This window comes from Ochotona princeps, chromosome 27 (assembly GCF_030435755.1).
Source record: "Ochotona princeps isolate mOchPri1 chromosome 27, mOchPri1.hap1, whole genome shotgun sequence".
Classification (NCBI taxonomy): domain Eukaryota; kingdom Metazoa; phylum Chordata; class Mammalia; order Lagomorpha; family Ochotonidae; genus Ochotona; species Ochotona princeps.
In genome coordinates this window covers 22576314-22598008 of record NC_080858.1, presented here as the reverse complement: position 1 = coordinate 22598008, position 21695 = coordinate 22576314, and the positions used below count along the sequence as shown (strand labels likewise).

Sequence of the window (21695 nt, the reverse complement as noted above, 5' to 3'; positions counted from 1 at the left end):
GCACCCACACGGGAGACTCAGAAGAAGCTCCAGTCTTCAAACTGGCCCAGCACCAACCATTGCAGCTTTATGGGGAGAGAACAAGAGAATGGGAGATGTGTGTGTGTGTGTGTGTATGTCTTCTCTCTAACTTTGCCCTCCAGATAAAAAATAAATCTTTTTTTTTTTTTTAAAGATTTATTATTATTGGAAAGCCAGATATACAGAGAAGAGGAGAGAGAGAGAGGAAGATCCTCCATCCGATGATTCACTCCCCAAGTGAGCCGCAACGGGCCGATGCGCGCCGATCCAAAGCCGGGAACCTGGAACCTCCTCCAGGTCTCCCATGGGGATGCAGGGTCCCAAATCTTTGGGCCGTCCTCGACTGCCTTCCCAGGTCACAAACAGGGAGCTGGATGGGAAGTGGAGCTGCCGGGACCAGAACCGGCGCCCACATGGGATCCTGGGGCATTCAAGGCGAGGACTTTAGCCACTAGGCCACGCTGCTGGGCCCTTTTTTTTTTTTTTTTTTTTTTTTTTTTTTTAAGTCATAGCTGAAGGAAAGTCCATTGTGAGGTACACTAAAGTTCTTCCCAGGGACAACGTGGGCCATCGTGTCAAGATTGTGGAGCTGGAGCCGTGGCATACTCGGTTAAGGCTGCACGTGCAGTGCCGGCATCTCATATAGACCTCAGTTTGAACACTGGATGCTCTGTTTCTGATTCAGCTCCTGGCTAGTGTCTGGCAAAGCAGCTGAGGACGGCCCAAAGCCTTGGGCATCTGCACCCATGTGGGAGACCTGGAAGAAGCCCCTGGCTTCCAGTTGCAGACCAGCCCAGCTGCAGCCGTTACATCTGTCTGGGGCGTGGACCAGCAAGTGGAAGATCTCTCTCTCTGTGTGTATCTTCACTTCTTCCTCTGTAAATCGGCCTTCCAGATTAAAAATTTTTTAAAAAGTTAATCTTGGGCCCGGCGGCGTGGCCTAGCGGCTAAAGTCCTCTCCTTGAACGCCCCGGGATCCCATATGGGCGCCGGTTCTAATCCTGGCAGCTCCACTTCCCATCCAGCTCCCTGCTTGTGGCCTGGGAAAGCAGTCGAGGACGGCCCAAAGCATTGGGACCCTGCACCCACGTGGGAGACCCAGAAGAGGTTCCAGGTTCCTGGCTTCGGATCGGCGCGCATCGGCCCGTTGCGGCTCACTTGGGGAGTGAATCATCGGATGGAAGATCTTCCTCTCTGTCTTTCCTCCTCTCTGTATATCTGGCTGTAATAAAATGAATAAATCTTTTAAAAAAAAAAGCTAATCTTAAAAAATGCATCTATCAAAGATGCTTGTCACGGCAGTGTTGCCGGGGTGACGGCAGAACTGCACCCCCACGGAAGCAGCTGGCTTCACTGCCAGGTGATCATTCTGAGCCATTCTGGTGAAATTAGACCTGGCTAGGCCCCTGCCTGGACGGTGGAATGGCGGCGGTTTTACCCACTTCAGCACAACTCCAGAGTAACAACATCTTATACTCTAATAAGCTCTGTGGCCTAGATTTTATCTCATTTTTCTTTATTGAACTTAGTTGCTACAGGATTTTAAATTTTTGATAGGCCTTTGGTTAAATGGTTTCCATTAAAAAGCACTGATTCTTCTGGACTGAGTGGTGTAGTAGCTCCGATGGTTCCCGGATGCGGATGCGTGCCTCCATGCGGGCGTGCCTGCATTCAGTCCTAGCTGCCCTCCCAGCCTCAGCTTCCTGCGGATCCCTCTTGATCCCTCTGGATCCCTCTCTGGAAGCAGCAGGTGATTCTTGCGTCACTTGATACCAGCCCCTTGCAGATGGCCTGGGAAGCAGAAGATGGGCCAGCCTTTGGGCCCCTGCCACCTATGTGGGAGACCTGGATGCAAGTCCTAGCCCTTGGCTTTGGCCTGGCACAGCGCTGGCCATCGTAGCCATCTGTGGAGTGAGCTGGTGGATGGAAGACCCTCCTTGTAACCTTCCCACCCCTCTGGAACCTTTGCTTTCCAAATAATAAATAAGTCTTTTGAAAAGACCCCCCGAATAATTTTTTTTTCTTTAAATATACATACTTCATTAGAGAGAACCCTTCTGCTAATTCACTCCTCCAATGCCTGGCAGTTGGGAACCTAACCAGGTGTCTTTTTCTTTTTTGAAGATTTATTTTCTTTTTATTGCAAAGCCAGATAGCATAGAGGAGGAGAGACAAAGAGGAAGATCTTCCGTCCGATGATTCACTCCCCAAGTGACTGCAATGGCCAGAACTGTGCAGATCCAAAGCCAGGAGCCAGGAGCTCTTCTGGGTCTCCCACGCAGGTGCAGGGTCCCAAGGCTTTGGGCTGTCCTCGACTGCTTTCCCAGGCCACAAGCAGGGAGCTGGATGGGAAGTGGAGCTGCCGGGATTAGAACTGGCAACCATATGGGATCCTGGCGCGTTCAAGGTGAGGACTTTAGCCGCTAGGCCAAGGCGCTGTCCCACCAGGTGTCTCTTACGGGTGACTGGGCTGCCCTCAGCTTGCGGGCTGTGTGTTAGCAGCAATGCTGGAGCGGGTAGGGTTGTAGTGCAGAAGGCCAAGTTGCTGCTTGCAGTTGGAGAGTCCCAAATCAGAACACCACTTCTACTCTACTGCTCATCTAGCATTTTTTTTCTGTTAAGGGTTTTTAGTTTTATTAGAAAGGCAGATATACAGAGAGAAGGAGAGACAGAGAGGAAGATCTTCTTTCCAATGGTTTGCTCCTCAAGTGCTGCAACAGCCAGAGCAGAGCTGACCTGAAGCCAGGAGCCAGGAGCCTCTTCTGGGTCTCCCACGTGGGTGCAGGATCTCAAGACTTTGGGTCGTCCTTGACTGCTTTCCCACGCCACAAGCAGGGAGCTGGATGGGAAGCCAGGCAGAGGGATATGAACTGGCATCCATATGGGATCCCAGCATGTACAAGGTGATGACTTGAGCCACCAGGCTACTGTGCCAGGCCCTAGAATGATTCCATTTTTAACAACTAAATTAATCATACATAAATACATACATAAGTGCACATATGTGCACCAAATATGAAACAAGCCAAGATATTAACAGCTAATGCTAACGTCAGTTTAGTCTTTCATTTATCTGATACATATTTCTTCTGGGACAAAATAAAAGCTTACAGTAGAAAACAATTTTGAACGAGATATTTAAATACAGATCCAATTATATCACTATTGTGCTCTAAACTATTCAATGGCTTGCTGCCAACAAAACAAAACTCACAGTGATTAATGTAGCACTTAGGGGTTTACATAGTTTATCTGGATTTCCATTCTGTTCACTTTCAGTGCGTGTGTGTGTGTGTGTGTGTGTGTGTGTGTGTGTCATTTCCTCCGCTTAAAATATGGTCATGTACTTTTCCTGCTTGTTGGCACATGAACAAGTCCGAGCTCAACTGTCTTTGTCCTTTTCATCCCTTAGAAACAATTAATGATGCGTTCTTGAGTGTCTGCATAATATGCTTCTAGAAAAAGTCCTGTAACTGAATCAGCAGTGGCTGGTTGTTTATTTTGCAAAGATTCGTTTATTTACTTGAAAGGCAGAGTGACAGAGATAGAAATCTATTCACTGCTTCACTCCCCCAGAGGCCACAACACTTAGGGCTGGGCCAGGCTCAAGCCTCCAACTGGGACTCCCACATACATGTCAGAAACCCAAGCAATCGGACCACCATTTGCTGAATCGTTCAGCAAGATTTAGATTGGAAGTGGAATAGACGGGTCTTTTTATTTTAGTTTATTCGATTTTTTATTGGAAAGTCAGATATACAGAAAGGAAGATCTTCCATCTGTTGATTCATTCCTCAAGCAGCCGCAACAGCCAGAGCTGGGCCGTCCTCAACTGCTTTCCCAAGCCACAAGCAAGAAGCTGAATTGGAAGCAGGGCTGCCGGGATTAGCACTGACGTCCATATGGGATCCTGGCATGTGCAAGGTGTGGACTTTGGTCGCTAGGCTACCATGCTGGTCCCAGGCAGGTCTTATACCAACACTGCCATAGGGGAAACAGGTGTCCCATGTTCCACTGTGCCACAGCACCTGCCCCTTCGTATTACATCTAGGGCACATAATGATTCCTATAGCGTCCCTTTTTCCTTCCAGCACTCAGTAACAGGGCCTAGAATTACAAGCGTTATGGTTGTGTGAGGAAGAAGGACAAGAGGCAGCGTCGCTAGAGTAGTAGTCTGTTAGTGAGAGCAGTACAGCAGGCCGAGAGGGCACCGAGAGTCAGGCAGGCATGTCTGAGTTCACACGAATGGTTCCGCCTGGCACTGGGGAGTGCAGAGCCACCAGGCCAGCATGGGGGACACAGAGAGACACGCGGGGAGTGGCAGAGTCTGGGGGCATCAGAAGATGGCAGACAGGACAACAGTTCCTGGACTGGGCATACCCGATGAATAAAGGCGTAAAGCACAGACCGTGGCCTGCTTCTGATTTTGTAAAGATTTCAACATACTAGTAGTAGAACTGCCAAGGGTGAGACAAGGCCAGGTCAAGGGGTTTGAATTCGATTCTGCAGAACTGGAGTATTGTCTAAACATTACTGAAGAACTAAACTGCCACTCAGCGGACCCTCCTCGCCCTATCTGCTGTATAGTCACAGAAAAAAAAAAAAACATGACATTCTTGTGGCTTAAAGCCACTGCTAAGTTTCCGGCTAGGTGCCATCTGCATGTAGAGAACTTTCCTGAGGCCTGGTGGCCTTTCATGCAGAGCAGCAAGTCACTAGAAAATGTTTCTGCTAAGCTCAGCGAGTCTATATTCATCCCAAACTGCTCCGAGCCGCTTTCCCTCTCCTGCGGAGCTATTATCACCGCCCCTTTGGAGCCACCGATAAGACTTTAAAACCAAAGAACAAAAGCTATTTGGAATGTTGGGGACTCAAACAAGAAGAGATGCCTGGGAGGGAGAGCGGGCGGGAGGCAGGGAGAGGGCCAGGCAGGGAGAAGGCCTGCTCGCCACATTCTCTCGCTGTCTGCAGCCACCAGTTCCTACTTGAGATCTAAGAGGCTCCAGGATCTGAGGGATTAGATGGTATCCAGGGTCCTTTCTACTTTTAACATTTTACAATTGTCACCCCAAGATAAGCCATTCACAGGCTGATTTCTAAAGAGAAGGAAACCATTCTTTAACTAAGACGTATTTGACAGGCAGAGACAGGGCTGCCAGCTTCCCCATCACAGCTTGAGGCTCCATGCGGGTAGCACGGACCCCAGTACTGAGCCACCCCCTGCTCTCTCCTAAGGGGCAGCAGGAACTGGGACTGCAGCCCTGGAACTCGGATGTGGACTGCGGGTGTCCGCTGCAACTGGCATCTTAATTTTTGTTTAAAGATTTGTTTTTATTATTTTTTGTTTGAGAGGAGGATCTTCCATCCATTGGGTTACTCCCTAAATGGACCCAGCAGCTGGCGCCGGGCCACACTGCCGTCAGGAGTCTCTTGGGTCTCCCACGTGGTACCGAGAGCCCAAGCACTCGGTCCGTCCTCCGCTGCTTTCCCAGCTGTATGCTGGGAGCTGGATGGAAGTGGAGCAGCCAGGGCTTGAACTGGTGTACTTGCGGGACGCTGGCACTGCAGGCATTGGCTTAACCCACTATGGCACAATGCTGGCCCCTCAGATGGCATCTGAAGCGCCATTCCAAACCCTCACCTCCAGAACTAGGCGGTAATTAAGGTTCAAGATTTGAGACTCAGACAAATCTAAGAAGAGCACAAGGTGGGACTTGCAATAATTCTTCCAATAGACTCCCTCAAAAGACATTCAACACAGCAACAGCCCTTCACCTCCAGCTTTCCACTGCTCACAATCCAAACATCATCAAGACGAGCGCATCAGCTAGGGACAGAAAGTGTGCTTTCATGAAAAGCATTTTTTAGTGTGCGAGAAATAGCTTCACAAAACCACGAAGTCCAGTTAAATACGAATTTTATAATATTTTGCTTTTTAGCCTAAACCTACCTAAACAATTTTTTAAAAGATTTATTTTATTTTTATTGGAAAGTCAGATATATAGAGAGGAGAAGAGATGGAAAGACAGGAATCCCGGCGTGTGCAAGGCAAGGATTTTGGCTGCTAGGCTACTGTGCTGGGCCCTGACCTAAACAATCCTTGAGACATGATACCTACACTGAGGCCTTCAGTATTGATCATTTTCAACTGTCCAGATTGTCCATAAAAGTGTCAAATTCCGGTCACTCAGTACACTTCTGCTTCATTTTCCCACTTCCCATCTGTCTTCACTGTGGAAAAAGCAACACTTAACATTGGATAAAACAATTAGGAAAGGATACCTGCCAGTGACTATTGAAAAAGTAATAAATCCTCGTTACAGCACCTTTCCTGAGCCACTGGGTAGCTGCACGTGTTAGAAGAACCACTCGGGCTAATCTGGAAGGGCTGTGGGAAACTATATGCCTTGGGCTGACACAGGGCTTTAAGATTTACACTTGTAGGATGGTGGCCCACATTGTGCTAATACGGCTAGCATACATTTTAAAGCTGCTTGCAAAGTGTACAGTGTCCAGCCAGTACTGTTTTGAGTCTCCCAGTGTATCAGGAGTCAGTTTCTTGGCAGAAGTCACGCAGCGGCTTATCCTATGGGCAAACTTTCTTCAAAGGCATTCCTGGTTACCTTCAGCTCCTCGGTGAAGAGCAGTCTGCCCAGGAGTGAGACATCATCACCTGGTCTCAGGACAAGCTTGACTCCCGCTCTGGGCATCAAGCAACAGGCCTTCACATCCTCCTAACAGACTCAGGCCACTTGCAGCTGCTGCTGGCTCTCTGATGTTGGTCCCCTGCCCACCAGATGGCTGGGTCAGGCATGCTGGGCTCTCACGACAGGACCCTCTCAGGTCACACTACCTCGGCTGCTGAGTATCCTTCTCATCACTACAACACACACCTCCCGACCCACACATTCTCTTTCTTAACATGTGCACCAGTCTCATACCCTGAAACTGACTTTAAAGATAATTTTAGGGCCTGGTGCGGCAACCTAGTGGCTAAAGTCCTCACCTTGAAGGCAGCAGGATCCCATATGGGCACCAGTTCTAATCCCGGCAGCTCCACTTCCCATCCAGCTCCCTGCTTGTGGCCTGGGAAAGCAGTCGAGGACGGCCTAAAGCCTTGGGATCCTACACCCATGTGGGAGACCCAGAAGAGGATCTGGGCTCCTGGCTTTGGATTGGCGCAGCTCCAACCGTTGCGGTCACTTGGGGAGCAAACCATTGGAAAGAAGATCTTTCTCTCTGTCTCTCCTCCTCTCTGTAACTCTGACTTTCCAATAAAAATAAATAAATCTTTTTTAAAAAGAGACAATTTTATAGTTTGTAATCCACATTACGCCGTATCACATGAAAATGTCTAGTGTGCAATCTGATGTACAGAATTCTGACTACCTTCGGTCACACTTTTTTTTAGGCCCAGCAGCCTTCAAATTTAGATACCTGTTTTTTGGTTTTGGTTTTTTTTTTTTGTAAAGATTTATTTATTTTTATTGGAAAGTCAGATACACAGAGAGAAGAGACAGAGAGGAAGATTTTCCGACTGATGATTCACTCCCCAAGCGACCACAACGGCTGGAGCTAAGCTGATCTGAAGCCAGGGGCCAGGAGCTCTTCCGGGTCTCCCACATGGGTGCATGGGTCCCAAGGCTTTGGGCCATCCGGAATTAGAACTGGCACCCATTTGGGATCCTGGCACATACAAGGTGAGGACTTTAGCCACTAGACTATCGCGCCAGGCCCAGTACTTGTTTTTTTTATGCAATTTTCCGGATCTCTGAATTTCATGTGTTTCCTTTCGTAAAACCTCTTTTTTCTTTAAAATATCCTGCCTGGGCACTCCTTTTTTTCTTCCTTACTTCTGTTTATGTATTGACTTGCAAGATGAGAGAGACAGACAGACAGACAATCTTTCACCTGCTAGTTTACTCTCCTTTTGGCCACAGCCAGCACTGGGCCAGGCCAAAGGCAGGAGCATCCTCTGGGTTTCCTGCATAAGTAGCAGGGACCCAAGCACTGGGGCCACCTTGCCCTGCTCTCCCAGGCCATTAGCAGGGTGCTGGACCAGAAGCAGGGCAGCCAGACACCAATCACTGATGCCACATGGGATGTGGGCATCAGAGGTGGAGGCTTGACCTACTAGGCCATGACGCTGGCCTCTCCTTCCCTCCTCTGGTCACTCCATGTTCCTGTTTTAGAAAAGCTTATCCCTAAGCCATCAGCAACTGTTACGATGCTACAACAAGGCACCGTTTAGGAGTGCCCACTGCCTGAAGAACGGTGCTGTGTCAATGCACCAACTGTCCAAAGAGGGCAGCACCCCACATGATCCAGAGCTACTGCAGTGTGGTCTCTCAGGGAACTTGTTAGACACACAAACTCTCTGTTCCACCCTAGCTCTGGGTCAGCCCCAAAGTGGGTGGCCCTGGAGGACCCAGAGCGCTCTATTTCCTAAGCCCTCCAAGGGACACGGACTGAGCCTGCTGAAAGGTTGGCACCATCAGTGGGCAAACAGGCCATTAGGCCCCGCAGCATCTGTCTGCCTGAGTCAGGGAAGATGGCTGGCCTGGAGACATATGTTGAACATTTTTACTCGAAATAGAAAAGGAAGTGAGACTTTTTCTGGCAGGAGTCTGACTGGGCTCACAAGATGACCAACAAACCAACCACGGCTTGGTCGTCAGCATTCGGTTCCATAAATCGAACGGGCTGTGTCTGCGGCCCCAGGTTTACACACACACACACACACAACACAGGAAGTCCACAGGCCTAGGTGTCCGGCTGCCCTTGGGGATGCGGGGGCGTTCCACCCTGGTTGTGCAGCTTCCTTGGGGGTTCCCAGGACCTGCAACGCCCGCCAGAAATTAACCCTTGACAGCCAAACAAAATATCTAAACGCCATGTCATTTTAACAAGGCGTGGAAGGGTTACAAGCAGCAGAACAGCCCCCCACACGGTGGTGGCGGGGGAGGAAGCCCAGGGGCAGAGCCCGGGCCCACTTCACCGCAGGGTGCCGGTAAGTCTCTGCCTTTTCTTGGGTTCCTCCTTCCGGCCTCTACTTCCTCTTCTCTCGACAGCGGATAATCGCCCTGCTGGAGGTGGGTGGATGCACCTGCTTCGGAGTCACGGCCCCAGCCGCCCGCAGCTCCTCTTGGCGTCGCGGTGTGCCCATCACCCGCGGCCCTTCCCCTCCGGGAAGCTGGTCCTCCGTGCCGCCAGCCATCCTTCCCGGGGTGGGGGCGACTTCCCAGCATCTCCGGCCACGTAGCGGGGCAGCCGGGCACGCCCCGTCCATCTCCCACCCTGCCCTTTCCCGCCAGCCGCCTCACGTGTTCTCCCGTCCGACGGCGCCCCCTGGCGGCCGCGGGCGAGGCTGCCGGCGCCATGGCAGCAGGGCGCGTGGGCGGGGCTCCTTCCTCGGTACAGCCATGTCCGTGCCAGGGGTTTAACTGCACAGACCCATTTCGTCGTTCGGAGCCCTCGGCCGGTGCCACTTTGACCAAGATGCCCTGCCCGAGGTTTCCGCTCAGCGGCTGCCTCTCAATGGAGACGCTCGGGAACTCCCTCCCCTGGGGCACGTGCCATCTGGGTGCTGCAATCACCCACTACTTAGTCACCCTGTCCCTTCTCTCCCCGGGGATTTAAAAAAACGGATTTATACCACCTCCCACCGGTCTCTCCCGCGCGTGAGCAGGAGCTGGACAGCAAGTGAGCCAAAGGAGGATCTCCCAAGGGATCCTGGTGCCACAGGCACAGCAGGCCAGCCCCAGGGTCATTCTCTGGACTTCTACCACTGCTAACACCATCCCTCCTGGTGACACCATCATCCCTGGAGACATGTCTCCGCAGACATGTCATCATCCTAACTGGAACATCAGTCCCAGGCCACTCACTTCCAATCACCGCAGTCACTTGTGTCCATGGGAACAATCGGTCATCAGCAGCAGGTGCAGCTTAGGCTGCCCATCACTTACTTGCCATGCTATTAACCCTTTCCAGTTTTCACTGCCACTTGTTACTCCTGCTTTTTCTTTCCATATCTCCTAACTTAAGCTTTTTGATCTGTCAATCTCTTGTATAGACTGGCAACTCCCTGATATCTCGTTGCCCCCTGTGGCATTCTATGGCAAGACCTTTGGTTAACTCAACTTTATTTACTCCACATACTTGGAATCACCAACTAAATCAACACGACTAGAAAACAAAAAACCAAGATCATTCAAAGTGGTCTTGACACGAAAATCGGGCCTGGTGCAGTAGCCTAACAGCTAAAGTCCTCGCCTTCCAATGCTCTGCGATCCCATATGCGAGCCGGTTCTAATTCCAACAGCCCTGCTTCCCATCCAGCTCTCTGCTTGTGGCCTGGGAAGACAGTGGAGCACAGCCCAAAGCCTTGGGACCCTGCACCCACAGGGGAGACCCGGAAGAGGTTCCTGGCTCCTGGGTTCGGATCGGCGCAGCTCCAGCCACTGCACTCACTTGGGGAGTGAATCATTGGACGGAAGATCTTCCTTTCTGTCTCTCCTCCTCTCTGTATATCTGACTTTGTAATAAAAATAAATAAATCTTGAAAAAGAAAGCTAAAATTATTTTGAAAACAGATATTTTAAGAAAAACATTTTAAGAAAATATGCCTTTCAAATGAAGATAAATATTTTAAAATATTATGAAAAATTAAAAAATGTTTCTCTATTGTCTTGGACACGAAAGGCAGAGTGACGAAAAAGAGAGATTCTGTGAGCTGCTTCCTGCCCAAGTGCTTACAAGACCCAGGGCCAGGCCAGGTCAAAGGCAGGAGCCAGGATCTCCAGGCCAAGTCCTCCATGGGGCTGACAGGTGCCCAGGCAGCACTTCTGCCATTAGCAGCTGTTTCCTAGGATACATGAGCAGAAAGCTGGATTGGGAACAGAGCAACTGGGAATTGAACCAGATGACATGGGATTAGGGTGCCACAAGATTCTATCTCTTCAGCAGGGTGGTGGATACCAAGGTACCACTCATTAGAAAGTCCTATGCATGGGGCCCGGCGGTGTGGCCTAGTGGCTAAAGCCCTCGCCTTGAATGCCCCGGGATCCCATATGGACGCCGGTTCTAATCCTGGCAGCTTCAATTCCCATCCAGCTCCCTGCTTGTGGCCTGGGAAAGCAGTCGAGGACGGCCCAAAGCTTTGGGACCCTGCACCCCCATGGGAGACCCGGAAGAGGTTCCAGGTTCCCGGCATCGGTTTGGCACGCGCCGGCCCGTTGCGGCTCACTTGGGGAGTGCATCATCGGATTGAAGATCTTCCTCTCTGTCTCTCCTCCTCTCTGTATATCCGGCTTTCCAATAATAATAAATCTTTTAAAAATAATAATAAAAAAAAGAAAGTCCTATGCATGGAGTTTGCTCCTACCACCATTGCTACCATGTGTGCCAACGTCATGCTCCTTTCCAGCAGGATTCCTGTCAAGCAAATAACTGGTGTCTGTGTCTCTGTTGGCCTCCATGCAGTCCATCTTCAATTAACACCGAAAACAATTTCAGAAATCTGACTGTAGGGTCTGTTAAAATAGCTCAATGGCTAAATCCTCACCTGGCACGCGTCGGGATCCTATATGGGCACCAATTCCTGTCCCTTGCACGTACCGGGATCCCATATGGGCACCAGTTCTTGTCCCGGCAGCCCTGCTTCCCATCCAGCTCCCTGCCTGTGGCCTGGGAAAGCAGTTGAGGACGGCCCAAAGCCTTGGGACCCTGCACCCGCATGGGAGACCAGGAAGAGGTTCCTGGCTCCTGATTTCAGCTCACTTCTGCCTGTTGGCAGCCATTTGGGGAGTAAACCAGTGAATGCAAGAGCTTTCTATTTGTCCTTCTCTCTGTAAATCTGGTCTACCTTTCCAATAAAAATAAATAAATCTTTTCTTAAAAAAAGAAATAGAGGGCCCGGCGGCGTGGTCTAGCGGCTAAAGTCCTCGCCTTGAAAGCCCCGGGATCCCATATGGGCGCCGGTTCTAATCCCGGCAGCTCCACTTCCCATCCAGCTCCCTGCTTGTGGCCTGGGAAAGCAGTGGAGGACGGCCCAATGCTTTGGGACACTGCACCCGCGTGGGAGACCCGGAAGAGGTTCCAGGTTCCCGGCATCGGATCGGCACGCACCGGCCCGTTGCGGCTCACTTGGGGAGTGAATCATCGGACGGAAGATCTTCCTCTCTGTCTCTCCTCCTCTGTGTATATCTGGCTGTAATAAAATGAATAAATCTTTAAAAAAAAAAAAAAAGAAATAGAAATCTGACCTTATTTCTCCCCTGGTGAAAACCTCTGCAGTGGCCTTCTATTAAGATTGTTTTTAAGATTTATTTACATATTTTAATTGAAAGTCAGTATTACCGGGCAGGGGGTGAGAGAAACAGAGAACTCCTCACCTTCCAGTTCACTCCCCAGATGGCCTGAAGCTGGGAGCCAGAAGCTTCTTGCAGGTCTGCAAGGGGGTGCTGGGGCCCAAGGCCTCGGGGCCATCCCAGGCTGCCCTCCCAGCCCACCAGCAGGGAGCTGGATCAGTTACTTTCCTAACTTTGAAAAAATAGACTGAATTATCTTTTGCACTTGAAAGGGAGAGAGAGAGAGACTGACATTGGTCTGAAATGACACAGTGACCCTATATACTCTTCACTTGGCTCCCCCTTTGGCAGCATCCTGCAGAGCACAGCCAGGAATCTGGCACCGACAGCCCGACTTTATGTTTTCGGCGCACTCATTTGCATGTGCTTATTATTTACTTCTATACAATATGATCACGTGCATCTGATTCATATGACCACCATCACAATGAAAACACAGTGCCATGCACGAAGGCCCTACCAGCCGCCCTTTCACAGCCAGCCACCTCTCCCCAACCTGAGCCACTGACAAGCCCCATTTGCCTCCGCCTTTATAATTCAGTCATTTTACAAGTGTCACGGGTAGGATCGTACAATAATTCTCATTCATTCTGATGAACCTGAGACACGTTCAAGTTGGTAAATGTGTCGACAGGTCACTCCCCTTCATTGCTAAACAGTGTTCTACAGACACAAATGCACCACGCTCACCTGGTGACATCTGGCTTGTTCTTTCGCCTATGACAAATAACGCAGGTTTCCTACAGGCCTGCATGTAGACAGCTCCTGGATCACACGGCAGGTGCAAGCTTAGCTCTGCACGAAACGGTCAAACTCCAGCAGTGACTTACCATTTCAACGGCCGGATGATCCCTGGTCCTCATCAGCAGTGGACGCTGGCAATGGGCCGCGTTTGAGCCATTCTTGTGAGGATGCAGATACTTCACGGAGGTTTCAGTTTGTATTTTCCCATTGGTTGATGACGTTCAACACCTTTTCATGTGCTTACTTGCCAAGTACCTATCTTGGCAGCAAAACATCCACTTTGGGCCGTCCTCGACTGCTTTCCCAGGCCACAAGCAGGGAGCTGGATGGGAAGCAGGGCTGCTGAGACTAGAACCGGCACCTATATAGGATCCCGGTGTGTGCGAGGACTTAAGCCACTAGGCTACCACACTGGGACCACCCCTTTTTTAAATTTGAAGATTTTTAGATTATTTATTTGAAAAACAAGAATCACGGGACCCAGTGCACATGGCGGGATCCCATATGGGCACTGCTTTTCCATATGGGCATCAGTTCGTGTCCCGGAGGCCCCATTTCCCATCCAGCTCCCTGCCTGTGGCCTGGGAAAGCAGTTGAGGACGGCCCAAAAGCCTTGAGACCCTGTACCCGCGTGGGAGACCCAGAGAGACTCCTGAATTCGGATTGGCCTAGCTGTTGCAGTCACCTGCGGAGTGAGCCAGCAGATGGGAAAGCCATCTGCCTCTTTATCGCTCTGTAAATCTGGCTTTCCAATAAAAACAAATCTTCACCCCCCCCCCAAAAAAAAAACTCTTTTGACCCCTGTTCTAGTCTGATCAGCCTTCACACCCCGGATCCTTGGCATACACTATTTGCTCAATAAGAAACACTCTTTAGCTACAGCTTTGCAGTGTCATTCTGGTTTCTACCCAAATGCACCTTGCAGAAGTCTCCCCATCACACTATTCAGAACAAGAACATCCCTCCCCCTTTGGCCATCCCTCTCTCTGTTCCCTTACAATCCATCACAGCCTTCATCAGAGTGTGAGCTGCATTACTAGTGCCTGAATAGCTTTCTGAAAGAGGCTGGAATGAACACAGAGAACTACTCCATCTTTCCTGTGATACAAGAACAGTGTCTGACTTGCCTCAGGATTCGTGTGAGGCCACCCACGTCTCACTCTCCCTGTCGCTCTGCACCACACTAAGCTGAGCAGTGGGCAGAGTGGAGAACAAGCATGTCTGGAAGTGCCTGGGTTTGTTTTCCAGTTCTGCATTCCTTCCTGATGGCCCCTGGAACCTCAACTGCAATCCACGGGTAGATAAGAATCCAGGCTGCATTTTTCACAGTCTACATGCACATGTATTCCTACTGAATTCTCTGGAATTCTGAACCTCCTGATCCGTCTACTAGTATGACATGGGACAAATTTCCAGTCACTTTTATCTAGTTAGGTCAAAATGGCTTTGTCAACAGCAGAGTCACTGTCGTCATTGCCAGTCACAACACCAACAGATATTTTTAATCTTTATTTATCCTTTTTTTTTTTAATCTTTATTTATCCTTAAGTGCCCCCATTTTCAGGGGGTTTTGTCCTTTAATTTTTGTATTATTAGATTGCGTCACAGATGTTCTGATCTTTTAAAATAACAGCAATGAGGATACATGATACCTTTACAATAATTACAAGGTAGGCATCATTAGAGGCTATCCCATGATTTTTTTAAATGAAAACCAAAGTTATGCCGACTCTCAACCAGTAAAATCTAATTATTACATGACATGAGTATGGCACGTCACACCCAGGAGAGCTTGGTGGGAACTCAGCAGGGACAGAGACTCTGCTCTCGGTAAATAAATGAACTCCTTTTCTGGGTACTGATGTGGTTGGGATGCTGGCTGTGGCTTCTCCCCTTCTCTCCCTACCCCCCCCCCCCCCCCCCCCAGTACAGGAAGAAGAAAAAAGAAGCTGGAACCAAAGGTCTCATCCACTTTCATTTTTTGACCCTTCTCCCCCATCAGTGGTCCACATGGGCATGTATCCTTCTTAACTCTATAAACATTACCAACAATAAATTTTTTAGATACAGAAAAAGATGAACACCTATTTAAAGAAGGCATCGTTCTTTGAATTCCGTGTCTCAAACCTTCCTCTCACCATGTTTTGTTAAGACCAATGTCTTAACAGCCCGAAAAACGTGTTGACTTGCCAGCTTTTCCCAAAAGATACGTTTTCCAGAAAAGCCACTGTTTCCCTCTGGGAAGCTTGTAGTCCCTACGTGGAACCGTCACAATACTGAAGAAAAAGGAAAGCTGCTGATGGCAGATCTGGGGTGCATGCCACACACCACCCAAGTGAGTTGTCGGGGAACAAACTTATGGAAATTGACAGACCCCCGAGGGAAACCCCCAGCGCTCAGGCAGTGGGCAAGCTGACCAGGGGGATGCCTTGCCTACCCTCACCCACTTCCTGAGGCTCATATCCGATGCCCTCTGCCCATCTCTACACAACACATCAGCAGTGACGTCAGTCACGCAGCCGCTAGAGCCGCCTGCCCAGGACCAGGGGCTGCCACTGCGCCTTCCTGTGGCTCGGCTTCTGTCATCACAGCTGTATCACGGGTTTCCTTCAGAACCAGCCACGGGTCATTTTTTACGGAGGCTGAATGTGGCTCTGGGACCCTTCTTCTACTGCTCTTGCTGGTCCACGTATAAAGACACACCACACCACAAGGGGCAAATTCCAATTCCCCATGAAAGGCATCATGTCACCTGGAAGCAAGAGGTCCTCCCCCACCGCCACCTGTGTACAGCACGCATGACCAAGACAAGCCCGCGGAGCAACCGGTACTGGGAGGATCACTGGGAGCGTGACAGACCGACCCGATGCGGACCGCCCATCCGTTCTCAGTACTCACATCCTTGTCATTCTCCTCCATTTCTCCGCTCTTCTAAGACGCCACTCGTCCTTCAATTCCTCTTCAGCGAAATGCTTCCTGTAAATAGTAATTGCCCATTTATTATTCGCTCTACCTGCTGAAGCTCCTGGACACAAGAGGATGTGATGACGTGCCCTGGACAAGGGGTATCACCCGAAATACAAAACATCTTCCCAAAGCTCGTGGAAATATGTGCAACCAAAACAACCACATATGGATTTCAAAATATTTCACCCTGAACCAATCTTTCAATTCCATGGTTCCACAAATTAAAGTACCCTCGTATTTGTGTTAGAAGGTGAAATCTCACATAGTTCTAACGGCGTCTTAGATTAACTGGGCGCTAAGCTCTTCAACAAAGCTCTGTACACTTGTTTGGCAGCCAATGGAAGGAGATGACCAAGTGAGGAATTTGGGGAAGGCAAACGGAAGGCATCGGGGCTGGCATCATGGCCCTGTGGGTTAAGCCTCAGCTTTTGAAGCTGACATCCCACCCCGGAGGGATGGTTCAAGTCCCCGAAAATGTGCCAGGGAAGGCAGCAGAGGGTGACCCAAGAGCTAGCACCGTTGTCCTCTACATGGGTGACCAGGAAGGGGTCTCGGGTCTCTGTCCTGGCTGTTTCGCAGTGTCTGGGGACTGAACCACCAGATGGAAGATCTGCCTCTTCTCTCTGTAACTGGCCCTTTCAACATCTAGAAGCTCCTAGTCCTATTTACGTGCTGGTGAACTTCTTTACGCCCACGAAGCCTACCCTTCCGGAGTCCAGTTCCCTGCTCCTGGGTCACTCTTCCAAAGCCCCCTTGGGACATGGTGAGTTCTCTGGTCCATGTCACTTCCCACATAAAAGACCCAGAAAGACCCACACCTCTCCCTTCCTCTAAACACCCCAGCTCTCCCCAGCTCCAAGCCTTGCTGCATTTTCCTCCCTCTTCCCTAGACTGAAGGGCACGATCCGGGAGGAGTTGAGTAACCATCCCTTTCCACCTGTAGCGCTCGGAGGGGCTGGGATATGGCAGATGACCAATAAGTAACAAATACCACCTCCTCCAGGACCCGCCTCACCCTTAAGTCCAGCCCACCTCTGAGAAGCCTCCCACTACCCCCTGCCCCACGACTCGCCACGACTCTCCCAGCTTGGATCCTCGGTCTCCCACCTGCGAACCCACCATCCAGACCGGGGAAAACTGCGGTTGGCTCCTCCGGCGCCGCTCAACCGCCCATCACCGGGGCCACGTGCGCCTCGGTGCTGCTCCGGGGCGGCCGCCGGGGAGCCCCTCACAGGGACGCGGCCCGCTGCGCTCCAGGCCGCCGCGCCGCGCAGCCGTTAGGACCCCGCCCGCTGCCCGGACGAGCCGAGGATTCCACGGCCAGCGATCCGTTGAGGGGGTGGCGAAACGTGGCGGCTCGAGTTCTCCGCGCCTGGCGCACGGAGGTCGTACGCTCCTCCTCGAGAACCGAGCGCGGCCACCCCGTCCGCAGCCCCCAAACGTCTCACCTCCCACGCCCAACGGACGGAGGGCGCCCCGGCAGCCGCTGCAGCCGCCGTCTGGGGTCCCTCAAGGCGCCCCCTCAGGCGTCTTCCTGCAACGGAAGCGAGGGCAAGCTTTATGGGGAAACGGCCGTGGGCCCCAAGGTCCTGCGCGCCGCCGCCTGGGGGGGTGGTGATGACCTTGCTGCTTTAAGAGATATTCGCGTTCCCAGCCGCTTCCACGTGCCCCACCCCATCACCAAATGACCGCCCCCCTCTTTCCCTCCTCATTTCCCCCTGAGAGGCCGACCAGAGTCCCGGGTCTTGGGGATGCTGAGGGCCGGCTCTGGTCATGTGTTCGAGAAGAGCTGTTTCATTTTAAAATGTGAAAGACAGCCGGTCGACAAGACGGGTCCTTATCGTACAGTGGTTGTAGCTGGGCCAGGGGAAGCCGGGTGTCCCACGTGAAGCCCAAGGAACCCAGTCATTGGCGCCTTCGCCTACTGCCTCCCAGCGGGGAGCCCAGCCTGGACTCCCCCACAGGACAAGGGCTGTAGGCATCTCAGTCATCCTAACCTTTAGGGTGGCTGTGGTAAATGCCTGCCTCCCCACCCTCCCGGCCTGGTCACCCACTAGCTGTCTTTTTCCTTCATTTGTTTGAATGAACTTGAAGTCAGTTCCTGCTGTTCCTTGCTGCCTTCTAAGGGAGGCCCTAGTTAAAAAAAAAAAAAAAAAGTTGGAAAAAGTTGTGCTTCCTTCCCCACCCCCACCCCAAACAAGATCTAACTTGAAGTTACTTGGAGCCTCAACACCACGTTGTGGACTTTAGCAACGGGTCGTGAAGAGGGATTTTTTTTTAACCTTTTGTTATTAAAGATCTACACTCTTCCTGTCAAAAGAGGATAGCCCCGTGACCCACGGGCATATGGAAAGGTGTGCAACTGAACTGGCCATCAGAGAACTGCATACGGAAATTCTCCTGGTACAGCAGGGCACACCAGCCTAAATGGAGGATGGGAGGAATCCAGAGGAGGAAGAAAAAGAAAGTCGGGGGTGGCACACAGGCCACCTCCGCCCTGTGGTGCTGGCATCCCGAAGGACCGCTGGAACCTGTCCCGGCTGCTCCACTTCCCGTCTGGCTCCCTGCTTCTGAATGAGGAACACCCAAAGCTGTCTGGAGTCCTTGGGTCCTTGAACCCACTTGCGAGACCTGGAAGAAGCTCCTGAGAAGCTCAGCTGTGGCCGTTGCAGCCATGTGGGGAGTGAACCAGTGGACAGAAGACCTTCTCTGTAAAACCTGCCTTTCAAGTTGAAAAAAAAAAATGTAAAGAGAACGCCAATCCTTGGAAAAATGTGAAATCTCCACAAATCTCATACATTATTAAAAAGGGTATATTGGGACCAAAGTTTTTTTTTTTTAAGATTTTTTTTTTAATTTTTTTTTAATTACAAAGTCAGATATACAGAGAGGAGGAGAGACAGAGAGGAAGATCTTCCGTCCGATGATTCACTCCCCAAGTGAGCCGCAACGGCCGGTGCGCGCTGATCCGAAGCCAGGAACCTGGAACCTCCTCCAGGTCTCCCACGCAGGTGCAGGGTCCCAATGCATTGGGCTGTCCTCGACTGCTTTCCCAGGCCACAAGCAGGGAGCTGGATGGGAAGTGGAGCTGCTGGGATTAGAACTGGCGCCCATATGGGATCCCGGGGCTTTCAAGGCAAGGACTTTAGCCGCTAGGCCATGCCGCTGGGCCCGGGACCAAAGTTTTATATCAACTACTAGGTGTGTATGCAACAGCAGTGCATAATATGGTAATCAAAAAATACATACTAGAATGTTCATCTTAGCAGTACTGGTACTGGCTCCAAAGTGGAAATAATTTGCCACTAACAGGAAAATAGGGAAATGACATATTCACAATATGATTTTTTTCTGCAATTTTTTTTTTATTGGAAAGAAGTTTACAGAAAGGAGAGAGATCCTCCATCGACTAGTTCATTTCCCAAGTGGCCACAACAGCCTGAGCCGAGCACCTCCGCAGCCAGGAGCCAGAGGTTCCCATGGGGTGCGGAGTCCCAAGGCCTTGGGCCGCTCTCTAGTGCTTTCCCAGACAACAAGAGGGAGCTGGGTGGGAAGTGGAGCAGCTGGGGCATGAAGAGCCACTCATACGGGATCCCAGCACTTGGAAAATAGAGAATTAACTAATTGAGCCATCGCGCCAGGCCCCACAATAAAATATTTTAAAATCTTATGTATATGAAATGAATAAACTCTATTTCACAATACAGATTTAGGAGCATGGTGACACTTCCCCCCTGACTCTGCCTGCTGCCCATAATCCCCCACCCACCCACCCACCCCCCTCCTTCCTTTTTTTTTTTTTTTTTTTTTACAATGGCATACTTTCATTTTACTTAACACTTCTTTAGGTAAAGATTTCAACAAATAACAACTTGGGGGGAAAAGCCCACAGTTGTTCCTCAGGGTTATAGACACAAACTGTGAACAATAATCAAATCTCAAGGTGTCAGTCTCACGCATATAGACTACATTAGTTGTATTTCATGTGTTAATTACCACAGATCAAGGAAAACACAATATTTGTTCTGAGAATGGCTTGTTTCACTGAGCATAATGGTTTCAAGTTGTGTCCATTTTTATTGCAAAAGACAGGATTTCATTCTTTTTTAAAAAGATTTATTTTTATTAGAAAGTCAGATTTACAGAGAGAAGGAGAGACAGAAAGATTTTCCATCCACTGGTTCACTCCTCAAGTGGCCACTATGGCTGGAGCTGAGCTGGTCCAAAGGCAGGAGCCAAGAGCTTCTGTTGGAGTTCCCACCCAGGTGCAGGATCCCAAAGCTTTGGGTCGTCCTCTATTGCTTTCCCAGGCCACAAGCAGGGAGCTGGAAGGGAAGTGGAGCAGCCTGGACACGAACCAGCACCAATACGGGATCCTGGCACATGAAAGGTGAGGACATGAGAACCCAGGGATGGAAGGCAGTCCTTCGATGATGGCTTAGAGACCCCAGTGTGAGGAAGAGGGTTTTGAGGCTGTTATTTGAATGATTTTGGTAATTCTGAGCAAATGCTGGTATCATTGTTCCAGGGCTGAGAAAATATTTCAAAGATCTATTGAAAAAAAGAATAAAAAGATCTATTGATTGACCAAATTCACCTTAGTGCAGCCACAGCCCCAGGAACATGTTGTAAAGCTTAGCCCGAAGAACTGTCCAACCTGTTGTTCGTTCCATCCGCTAGTGAGGCAGCTGATGCCCCTGTTGGCCTAGCTGAGCTGCCTATGATGTCTCTTGTGTGCATCTGAACATATTGCTTACTGCACAGGCATCAGCAACCGAGGAGGCCCAGTCCTTATACATGATGGACCACATATTCTGTGATTTTATTCCCCTGAGGATAGTGTCTAACTAGGGAGTCCCCCAAGAAACTTTGTCTGGAGTGACCTCAGACTTGACTCTTAAGTGGACCAGCCACTGCAGGGTCAGGTGTGGTTTGTCATTGCACCAGTCAACACACTTACGGGTGGATGCAGTTGCCAGATCGGTTCAGTTCAGCCCCCTATATCTCATGAACTGACAGGTGCTGCAGACCAGCCAAGCCAGTCAGCCACAGATCCAGTCCTCATGCGTGCCAGTGGGTGCTGGGACCTAGTCGGGGTGACCTCCATTAATCCCCTCCAAGTGCACTCCCAGACCTGGTTTTTGTGCACATAGGCCTCTGCTGTGACTTAATCTAGCCCAGCCCACTTCTCATCCTGCTCTTGTAAACAACGGGTCCTGCAGCTTAACTCAACCCAACACACCTCCAGACCTAGCTCTCACTATGCCGACAGGTGCTGCTGCCTAGTCCAGCCTGGCCCAACTCAATCCCTGGTTCTTTTGCTCATAAGTGACAGGCATAGCCTAGCAGGGGACTGAAGAACAGTTCGCCTGTCAGGCATGTCCCCAGCCCCAGATTTTGCACCTGTCATGAGGTACTGTGTTCCAGCTTGACATGATTCACACCCAGTCATACTTGCTTGATGGTGCCTGCTTGGCACACACCCATGCCTCATCCCCACTTTTTTTTAAAAGATTTATTCAGTTTATTACAAAGTCAGATATACAGAGAGGAGCAGAGACAGAGAGGAAGATCTTCCATCCGATGATTCAC

The 21695-nt window shown here is 50.4% G+C and overlaps 1 protein-coding gene across 3 annotated transcripts in view; it reads right to left on the bottom strand.

The window, feature by feature from the left end:
• LOC101534170 (solute carrier family 2, facilitated glucose transporter member 3) overlaps nucleotides 1-17649 on the bottom strand; it is a 67901-nt gene extending 50252 nt beyond the window's left edge. The window contains exons 1-2 of one of the 3 annotated variants that reach the window (XM_058656069.1): nucleotides 17552-17649; nucleotides 16035-16112 (exon numbers count right to left, since the gene is read on the bottom strand). In XM_058656069.1, coding sequence (XP_058512052.1) covers nucleotides 16035-16055 — 21 coding nt within the window. In that variant the 5' untranslated portion in view covers nucleotides 16056-16112; nucleotides 17552-17649. Of the gene's footprint in view, nucleotides 1-16034; nucleotides 16113-17210; nucleotides 17475-17551 lie in introns of those variants that run through there. The other 2 variants (XM_058656067.1, XM_058656068.1) reach the window with 2 other exon arrangements.
• Nucleotides 17650-21695: the final 4046 nt, after the last annotated feature.